The sequence below is a fragment of the Eucyclogobius newberryi genome, unplaced genomic scaffold (genome assembly GCF_026437365.1).
Source record: "Eucyclogobius newberryi isolate DKJ021-1_F unplaced genomic scaffold, fEucNew1.0.hap1 SCAF_16, whole genome shotgun sequence".
In the NCBI taxonomy this organism is placed as follows: Eukaryota; Metazoa; Chordata; class Actinopteri; order Gobiiformes; family Gobiidae; genus Eucyclogobius; species Eucyclogobius newberryi.
In genome coordinates this window covers 35,628,418-35,638,663 of record NW_027315790.1, presented here as the reverse complement: position 1 = coordinate 35,638,663, position 10,246 = coordinate 35,628,418, and the positions used below count along the sequence as shown (strand labels likewise).

General features: G+C 54.6%; 1 protein-coding gene across 1 annotated transcript; it reads right to left on the bottom strand.

The window, feature by feature from the left end:
• Positions 1-408: 408 nt before the first annotated feature.
• On the bottom strand, positions 409-6,462 carry LOC140362254 (uncharacterized). Its single transcript, XM_072448354.1, has 4 exons — positions 5,967-6,462; positions 4,586-5,314; positions 3,525-3,593; positions 409-1,107 (listed from the first exon to the last, which is right to left on the bottom strand). The coding sequence occupies exons 1-4, from the start codon at positions 6,127-6,129 to the stop codon at positions 743-745; spliced, it is 1,326 nt and encodes a 441-aa protein (XP_072304455.1). The 5' UTR covers positions 6,130-6,462; the 3' UTR covers positions 409-742.
• Between the last annotated feature and the right edge of the window lie 3,784 nt (positions 6,463-10,246).

Here is a 10,246-nt window from a genome sequence, read left to right as displayed (position 1 = left end):
ACCTCAGAGCTGGACTTTAGAGCTGGACCTCAGAGCTGGACTTTAGAGCTGGACCTCAGAGCTGAACCTCAGAGCTGAACCTCAGAGCTGGACCTCAGAGCTGGACCTCAGAGCTGGACTTTAGAGCTGGACCTCAGAGCTGAACCTCAGAGCTGGACTTTAGAGCTGGACCTCAGAGCTGGAATTCAGAGCTTTAAGATGATTTGTCAGCTCTTGTGTTTGTGGAAAGAGAGTTAGTAATAAAATACTTGTAAATACTCTTGTAAATTAGAGTTTGCACTTAAAGATCATTTCACTTAAAAATATAAAAAATGACTTAATTTTATTTATGTCACAATAAAAGTAAAACGAGTTCAATTATTCAACACTTTCTCTAACGAGAGTTCATGTTTTCAAAACGGATTGTTCACGATTTTAGCATCAGAACGTCTTATGGAGGGGGCGGGTCTTATGGAGGGGGCGGGTCTTATGGAGGGGGCGGGTCTTATGGAGGGGGCGGGTCTTATGGAGGGGGCGGGTCTTATGGAGGGGGCGGGTCTTATGGGGCGTGGCTCTCAAGCGCCTGGCGTGGACAAGGCGTGGCTCTCTGGCGCCGGGCGTGGTCGGGGCGTGGCTCTCGGATGCCGTGGCTCTCTAGCGCTGGGCGTGGTCGGGGCGTGGCTCTCGGATGCCGTGGCTCTCTAGCGCTGGGCGTGGTCGGGGCGTGGCTCTCGGATGCCGTGCGTGGACAGGACGTGGCTCTCTAGCGCTGGGCGTGGTCGGGGCGTGGCTCTCGGATGCTGTGCGTGGACAGGACGTGGCGGCGCAGGTTGGACTTGTCGCTGTAGCGCTTGCCGCACTCGCCGCAGCAGAACGTTTCGCCGGCGTGGATCTTGTGGTGGTTGTTCAAACTGTCTTTACGGTTGAACGTTTTGCCGCAGACTGAGCAGCTGAAAGGTCTCTCGCCCGTGTGCACGCGCAGGTGAGTCTCCAGGTTGAAGCTGGACTGGAAGCGCAGGCAGCACAGGGGACACTCGTGGACCCGCCTCTTACGACCTTTAGCTCCGCCCGGTGGAGACAGAGGAGCGGCGCAGTCGGCGGGGTCAGAGTCCACGTCCAGGGAAACATCTGGAACAACAACAAAAGACTTAAAACTCAAGCGGAGCCGGAATCTGATGTTTCCAGGACATAATGCGTCTGACGTTAGCATTAGCATTAGCATGACATAAGGAGAGGCTCAAACGCGGCGTAGAGGCTTTGAGAGAAGTCAAAGAAATGAGGCAAAACTGTTCCTGTGCACGCTAGCTTTGGCCAAGCCCCTCAAATGCATTTCTGCTGCTGTTGTGTCATTTTTACACTTAGACCACGCCCACACTTTAAAGAAAGTGAATGTAGTGAGGCAGGGCTGTGCTTGGTCCCCCCTGAAGTTCGTCTTGTACCATTGGCTTAATATATTAGACAATCAGAAACAATCGATGGTGTTTCAATAGAACCGAGACAGAACATAAACCATAAATGTCCATGTCTCATGATACTGGTCCAATGTCTGGAGACAAACTAAATGTGTAAAAAACTGAAATTCTCTCTCGCTGGCGCCCCCCTCTGTCCTTTAGAAAGACTGACACATTTCAATGTCTAGATTTATGTGGAAAGAAAGTCTGATTTAAAACTTTACATTTATCTAAAGTAAAAGGGGGCGGGATTTAGATTGTGTGTAAAGCACTTTATTTCAAGTGAAATGAGAGCGTTTCTGGTGTGATCCAGAGTGTTGTGCTCAATGGTCTTATACTGAGAGTCATGTGGTGCCTGAGGTTCCTGTTCAGGTCTTATACTGAGAGTCATGTGGTGCCTGAGGTTCCTGTTCAGGTCTTATACTGAGAGTCATGTGGTGCCTGAGGTTCCTGTTCAGGTCTTATACTGAGAGTCATGTGGTGCCTGAGGTTCCTGTTCAGGTCTTATACTGAGTCATGTGGTGCCTGAGGTTCCTGTACAGGTCTTATACTGAGGGTCATGTGGTGCCTGAGGTTCCTGTACAGGTCTTATACTGAGAGTCATGTGGTGCCTGAGGTTCCTGTACAGGTCTTATACTGAGAGTCATGTGGTGCCTGAGGTTCCTGTACAGGTCTTATACTGAGTCATGTGGTGCCTGAGGTTCCTGTACAGGTCTTATACTGAGAGTCATGTGGTGCCTGAGGTTCCTGTACAGGTCTTATACTGAGAGTCATGTGGTGCCTGAGGTTCCTGTACAGGTCTTATACTGAGAGTCATGTGGTGCCTGAGGTTCCTGTACAGGTCTTATACTGAGAGTCATGTGGTGCCGGGGGTTCCTGTACAGGTGTGACTGACACGCCCCCTGGAGGACGCTCTGTGACACGCCCCCTGGAGGACGCTCTGTGACACGCCCCCTGGAGGACGCTCTGTGACACGCCCCCTGGAGGGCGCTCTGTGACACGCCCCCTGGAGGACGCTCTGTGACACGCCCCCTGGAGGACGCCCCCTGGAGGACGCTCTGTGACACGCCCCCTGGAGGGCGCTCTGTGACACGCCCCCTGGAGGACGCTCTGTGACACGCCCCCTGGAGGACGCTCTGTGACACGCCCCCTGGAGGACGCTCTGTGACACGCCCCCGGAGGACGCTCTGTGACACGCCCCCTGGAGGACGCTCTGTGACACGCCCCCTGGAGGACGCCCCCTGGAGGACGCTCTGTGACACGCCCCCTGGAGGGCGCTCTGTGACTGACACGCCCCCTGGAGGACGCTCTGTGACACGCCCCCTGGAGGACGCTCTGTGACACGCCCCCTGGAGGGCGCTCTGTGACTGACACGCCCCCTGGAGGAGCTCTGTGACACGCCCCCTGGAGGACGCTCCGTGACACGCCCCCTGGAGGACGCTCTGTGACACGCCCCCTGGAGGACGCTCTGTGACTGACACGCCCCCTGGAGGACGCTCTGTGACTGACACGCCCCCTGGAGGACGCTCTGTGACTGACACGACCCCTGGAGGACGTTCTGTGACTGACACGCCCCCTGGAGGACGCTCTGTGACTGACACGCCCCCTGGAGGACGCTCTGTGACTGACACGACCCCTGGAGGACGTTCTGTGACTGACACGCCCCCTGGAGGACGCTCTGTGGTCCTGAACTCCAGTGTCTGACGTGCTGAGAAAAGAAGACCGGGTCAAAATTCAATCTGCAGGTCGTTTATAACAGTGTCTTGAATCTCTGGAGAGGTCTACGCCCACAGTATTCTGATGTCATCAGTTACAGGAGGAGACAGAGTGAGTCAGGGACAATAAGAGGCTGATGGTCCATTAAAGGACTGAGAGAAACAAAGAGGTTTAGTTTCTGGTGAAACCAATAACACCTTCTCATCAGGAGGTCCCCCGACTCTGATGAGTCCAGATGAAACGACTGAACCTTGCTCTACAGTGGACCCTGCTGGACGAATGAGGCGTTACACCACATCACGACCTACAGTGACTGAACCTGAGCGTTTGGCCACAACACAGAGTTTAGTTTAGAGGAACAGGAAGTGGAGACATCACCTGTCCAAGCGCCGTGTGAGAGCTCCTCCTGCTGGTCAGGCAGAGGAAAGACTCCGCCCGCCTCAAAGTCTGGAACACAAACACACTAGCTTTAGCCACGCCCCTCACACACACGCTAGCTTTAGCCACGCCCCTCACACACACGCTAGCTTTAGCCACGCCCCTCACACACACGCTAGCTTTAGCCACGCCCCTCACACACACGCTAGCTTTAGCCACGCCCCTCTCACACACACTAGCTTTAGCCACGCCCCTCACACACACACTAGCTTTAGCCGCGCCCCCTCACATGCGCTAGCTTTAGCCACGCCCCTCACACACGCTAGCTTCAGCCACGCCCCTCACACACACACGGTAGCTTTAGCCACACCCCTTACACGCACGCTAGCTTTAGCCACACCCCACACACACACACTAGCTTTAGCCACACCCCTCACACACACTAGCTTTAGCCACGCCCCTCACACACACACTAGCTTTAGCCACGCCCCTCACACACACACTAGCTTTAGCCACACCCCTCAGACAGGCTAACTTTAGCCACACCCCTCACATACGCTAGCTTCAGCCACGCCCCTCACACACACTAGCTTTAGCCACGCCCCCACACACACACTAGCTTTAGCCACACCCCTCACACACACTAGCTTTAGCCACACCCCTCACACACACTAGCTTTAGCCACGCCCCTCACACACACTAGCTTTAGCCACGCCCCTCACACACACTAGCTTTAGCCACACCCCTCAGACACGCTAACTTTAGCCACACCCCTCACATGCGCTAGCTTCAGCCACGCCCCTCACACACACTAGCTTTAGCCACGCCCCTCAAACGCGCTAGCTTTAGCCACACCCCTCACACACTAGCTTTAGCCACGCCCCTCACACACACTAGCTTTAGCCACGCCCCTCACACACACTAGCTTCAGCCACACCCCTAACACACGCTAGCTTTAGCCACGCCCCTCACACACACACTAGCTTCAGCCACGCCCCTCACACAAGCTTTAGCCACGCCCCTCACATACACTAGCTTCAGCCACGCCCCTGTGTGATCACCTGAGAGCTGCTCCTCCATCTTCACCTCCTCACAAACACGAGCTGTGACGTCCAGCGCCTCCTGCTCCTGTTTGAGGTGAGGCGGGGCCTCGGGGTGCTGTTTGGGGTGATGAGGGGCCTCAGGGTGCTGTTTGAGGTGAGGCGGGGCCTCGTGGTGCTGTTTGGGGTGATGAGGGGCCTCAGGGTGCTGTTTGGGGTGATGAGGGGCCTCAGGGTGCTGTTTGGGGTGATGAGGGGCCTCAGGGTGCTGTTTGGGGTGATGAGGGGCCTCAGGGTGCTTTTTGAGGTGAGGAGGGGCCTCAGGATGCTTTTTGAGGTGAGGAGGGGCCTCAGGGTGCTGTTTGAAGTGAGGAGGGGCCTCAGGGTGCTGTTTGAAGTGAGGAGGGGCCTCGGGGTGCTGTTTGAAGTGAGGAGGGGCCTCAGGGTGCTGTTTGAAGTGAGGAGGGGCCTCAGGGTGCTGTTTGAAGTGAGGAGGGGCCTCGGGGTGCTGTTTGAAGTGAGGAGGGGCCTCGGGGTGCTGTTTGAAGTGAGGAGGGACCTCAGGGTGCTGTTTGAAGTGAGGAGGGGCCTCAGGGTGCTGTTTGAAATGAGGAGGGGCCTCGGGGTGCTGTTTGAAGTGAGGAGGGGCCTCAGGGTGCTGTTTGAGGTGAGGAGGGGCCTCAGGGTGCCGTTTCAGTTGGGGGGGCTCCCACAGATTGCTCTCTGCTGCCTCCAGTGGCGCGGCGCAGCCTGCAGGGCACAAAGTGAACAATTTGTACAGGAACAGCTGAAAGGTTTGTTTTTATCAGTGAGATAAATAAATAAAGGCCAAAAACTAGACTAAAACACTTAAAGACCTCCCCCAAGAGGTCCCTCCCCCAAGAGGCCCCTCCCCCTCCTCAGATCCTTCATCTAAATGATATAATCCCGCCTTGTCGTCATGTGTTTCATCTTGTTACAGGATTTATTTGACCGTTAACGATTTGGATAAAGAGCCTGACACCGACCCACTGGTCAAGAGCCACAGACCCACTGGTCAAGAGCCACAGACCCACTGGTCAAGAGCCACAGACCCACTGGTCAAGAGCCACAGACCCACTGGTCAAGAGCCACAGACCCACTGGTCAAGAGCCAGGTTAACACTAAAAGCTTTGGTCGAGTTTTGTCTGGGACAATTAGTTTAGCCAAAGCTAAATCTAGGGCGGGGCAGACGAGGGTCCACAAAGCTCCACCCATAAGGAGGAGGCGTCGCCCAGAGAGGCGTGGTCAGATACATACGTTCAGCGCAGACGTGTTTCATTACATTTTCAATACTTTAAGTGTATAATGATGAAAATAATTTTTCATGTGCATCAACAGTGATAAAATACAACTATGATTCTCCTTTATAATGGACACTGACCCTGAGTGTAGAGCGCCCCCTGTCGTCGCTGCTGCTCATACTTAAACACAAGCTCCTCTTCATATTCTGCTATGGTTCTCTCCAGAAGCTCAAAGATCTCCTCTGCAGCCGCAGCCAGTCGCTGCTTCACCGACTCTCTCAGCTGCACCGGGACTCGACACATTTTACACCGAGGACAGACCTGGTTTAGTCCTGGTTTAGCCCTGGTTTAGTCCTGGTTTAGCCCTGGTTTAGCCCTGGTTTAGTCCTGGTTTAGACCTGGTTTAGTCCTGGTTTAGTCCTGGTTTAGTCCTGGTTTAGTCCTGGTTTAGTCCTGGTTTAGCCCTGGTTTAGCCCTGGTTTAGCCCTGGTTTAGCCCTGGTTTAGTCCTGGTTTAGACCTGGTTTAGACCTGGTTTAGTCCGGGTTTAGTCCGGGTTTAGTCCGGGTTTAGTCCTGGTTTAGTCCGGGTTCAGTCCGGGTTCAGTCCGGGTTCAGTCCTGGTTTAGACCTGGTTTAGACCTGGTTTAGTCCTGGTTTAGTCCTGGTTTAGTCCTGGTTTAGACCTGGTTTAGTCCTGGTTTAGTCCTGGTTTAGTCCTGGTTTAGACCTGGTTTAGTCCTGGTTTAGTCCTGGTTTAGTCCTGGTTTAGACCTGGTTTAGACCTGGTTTAGTCCTGGTTTAGTCCTGGTTTATTCCTGGTTTAGTCCTGCTTTAGTCCTGGTTTAGTCCTGGTTTAGTCCTGGTTTAGTCCTGGTTTAGACCTGGTTTAGACCCGGTTTGGTCCCGTTTCACTCCCGTTTCACTCCCGGTATAGTCCAGCCTTAGTCCCGGGGGTCGCGGCTCTCCTCAGCCGGACTCTCGAGCATCAGATCCGGGGCTAAAGTCGCTTCGCGCCGCGGTAGAAGCTCCGGGCCGCAGATCTAAACCTCCGGATCCACTGCGGAGCTTCTAAACTCTGAAATTTTTCAGGTTTTGGCCGATTTTCTCCAGGTTTTATCCTAAAACCGCGGTAATTGTTCAGAAAAGACGCGTTTGTTCAGTTTATTCGGAGCCTGCGCTGGGCGGAAGTGTGGGCGGAAGTGCCCGGCGCCATTTTGGATGTTATGGTTCATGTCTAACACTGAGCGCCCTCTGCCGGACAGAGCGGGAGGCGCCCTCTGCCGGACAGAGCGGGAGGCGCCCTCTGCTGGACGGAGCGGGAGGCGCCCTCTGCTGGACAGGATTTTGAACTGGTCCTGGTGCAACATAAAACAATGAACAAAGTCAAAAGAGAAAACAATGAACAAAGTCAAAAGAGAAACAATTTAAATATAGGATAAAAAAATAAGAATAGAAATATTTACATATGTAGTGCAAAAAGTAAACATTGTGGTAAGTGACTAAAGTAGAAAAAGCTTCAGTTGTTTCATCTGGACTCAGTTTGAAAAAGTAGACGTTTCGACTTCATCCAAGAGTCATTGTCAATAAAAGAATTTAGGTCGAGAACTCCGATATTAATACTGTTCTGTGGTAAGACCCGCCCATTGGGCGGAGCCTCCTGAAGTAGAAAGAGTTGTTTGTTTCAACAGAAACTCCCCCCTTGTATCTACCGAGGTAGCTCGGTAGATACAAGGGGCTTGACAATGACTCTTGGATGAGAGTCGAAACGTCTACTTTTTCAAACTGAGTCCAGATGAAACAACTGAAGCTTTTTATACTATGGAACACGCCTGGACGAATGAGGGATTACACCGACGTAAGTGACTAAAGTATAGTTAAAGTGACAGCGTCTGAGGGGAGGGGCCTCCGGCCTGAGGGGAGTGGCTCAAATAGTCCGTGTCCAGGGTGAGAAGGGTCAGCTGTGATCTGACCTGCTCGTCCCAGAGTCCTGCAGACGTACAGGTCCTGCAGAGACGGTCTGCAGCCAATCACCTTCTCAGTTTTACAGAGGCGAGGCGATGAGGGTGTGTCGTCATGGCGATGAGGGTGTGTCGTCATGGCGATGAGGGTGTGTCGTCATGGCGATGAGGGTGTGTCGTCATGGCGATGAGGGTGTGTCGTCATGGCGATGAGGGTGTGTCGTCATGGCGGGTGGCGTCGTCATGGCGATGAGGGTGTGGCGTCGTCATGGCGATGAGGGTGTGGCGTCGTCATGGCGATGAGGGTGTGGCGTCGTCATGGCGATGAGGGTGGTGTCGTCATGGCGATGAGGGTGGTGTCGTCATGGCGATGAGGGTGGTGTCGTCATGGCGATGAGGGTGGTGTCGTCATGGCGGGTGGCGTCGTCATGGCGATGAGGGTGTGGCGTCGTCATGGCGATGAGGGTGGCGTCGTCATGGCGATGAGGGTGGTGTCGTCATGGCGATGAGGGTGGTGTCGTCATGGCGGGTGGCGTCGTCATGGCGATGAGGGTGTGTCGTCATGGCGATGAGGGTGTGGCGTCGTCATGGCGATGAGGGTGGTGTCGTCATGGTGATGAGGGTGGTGTCGTCATGGCGGGTGGCGTCGTCATGGCGATGAGGGTGTGGCGTCATGGCGATGAGGGTGGTGTCGTCATGGCGATGAGGGTGGCGTCGTCATGGCGGGTGGCGTCGTCATGGCGATGAGGGTGTGTCGTCATGGTGATGAGGGTGGTGTCGTCATGGCGGGTGGCGTCGTCATGGCGATGAGGGTGTGTCGTCATGGTGATGAGGGTGGTGTCGTCATGGCGGGTGACGTCGTCATGGCTGGTGGTGTCGTCATGGTGATGAGGGTGGTGTCGTCATGGTGATGAGGGTGGTGTCGTCATGGTGATGAGGGCGGTGTCGTCATGGTGATGAGGGTGGTGTCGTCATGGTGATGAGGGCGGTGTCGTCATGGTGATGAGGGCGGTGTCGTCATGGCGATGAGGGTGTGGCGTCGTCATGGCGATGAGGGTGGTGTCGTCATGGCGATGAGGGTGGTGTCGTCATGGTGATGAGGGCGGTGTCGTCATGGTGATGAGGGTGGTGTCGTCATGGTGATGAGGGCGGTGTCGTCATGGCGATGAGGGTGTGGCGTCGTCATGGCGATGAGGGTGGTGTCGTCATGGCGATGAGGGTGGTGTCGTCATGGCGGGTGGCGTCGTCATGGCGATGAGGGTGTGGCGTCGTCATGGCGATGAGGGTGTGGCGTCGTCATGGCGATGAGGGTGGTGTCGTCATGGCGATGAGGGTGTGTCGTCATGGCGATGAGGGTGTGGCGTCGTCATGGCGATGAGGGTGGTGTCGTCATGGTGATGAGGGTGGTGTCGTCATGGCGGGTGGCGTCGTCATGGCGATGAGGGTGTGGCGTCATGGCGATGAGGGTGGTGTCGTCATGGCGATGAGGGTGGCGTCGTCATGGCGGGTGGCGTCGTCATGGCGATGAGGGTGTGTCGTCATGGTGATGAGGGTGGTGTCGTCATGGCGGGTGACGTCGTCATGGCTGGTGGTGTCGTCATGGTGATGAGGGTGGTGTCGTCATGGTGATGAGGGTGGTGTCGTCATGGTGATGAGGGCGGTGTCGTCATGGTGATGAGGGTGGTGTCGTCATGGTGATGAGGGCAGTGTCGTCATGGTGATGAGGGCGGTGTCGTCACAGCTGGAGGTGCAGCAGTTTGTCACAGGGTGAAGAGCAGGGGGGAAAGTACACAGCCCTGTGGAGCTCCTGTGCTGATGGTCCCAGTGTCTGAGACTTTCTTCTCCAGCTGCACACACTGCCTCCATCAGGAAGTCGGCGCTCCCCCGCGGGCGGAGTCAGCACTCCGCCCGGCGCTCCCCCGCGGGTGGAGTCGGCGCTCCCCGCGGGCGGAGTCGGCGCTCCAGTCGGCGCTCCCCTGCGGGCGGAGTCGGCACGTTGAGCTGGGAGAGCTCGTCCTGGGGGTTGGCAGAGGCTGCCAACCCCCAGGCCCACAAAGATAATGTTTCATACGTCTGCTTAGTTTGCATCTTTTCTAGTTCCCGCTTGATCCATGAGATACTTTTACTTTGCCCAGAATGTTCCACAGTGTGACATTAAACATCTTAAAAGTGTTTTTATTTCTCAAAATAAAATACCTTAAAGTCTCAGAGGTTTTATTGACATGAATTTATACATTTAAAGCACATTCTTAAGTCATGTCCAGAAATGATCAACATTTAGGTCAAAAGGTCATGTTTTAATCTGGAGGTTAAATTGACCTAAAGCTACATTTATCTATGTAACAGTTTGGACACATCTCAAATGTGTCGCATCAAACTCTCCATGGAGACGGCTCGTTACTCTTCAGATCTGTGGACAATAAGCTCGCTCTGACTGAAGTGTGAAAAGAGCCGTGAAACG

Coding starts and splice junctions, on each gene's coding strand:
- LOC140362254 (XM_072448354.1), bottom strand. CDS start 6,129: ATGTGTCGAGTCCCGGTGCAGCTGAGAGAGTCGGTGAAGCAGCGACTG. Junction 3,594..4,585: donor GATGGAGGAGCAGCTCTCAG/GTGATCACACAG, acceptor TTTGTGTTCCAG/ACTTTGAGGCGGGCGGAGTC. Junction 1,108..3,524: donor CTCACACGGCGCTTGGACAG/GTGATGTCTCCA, acceptor TTGTTGTTCCAG/ATGTTTCCCTGGACGTGGAC.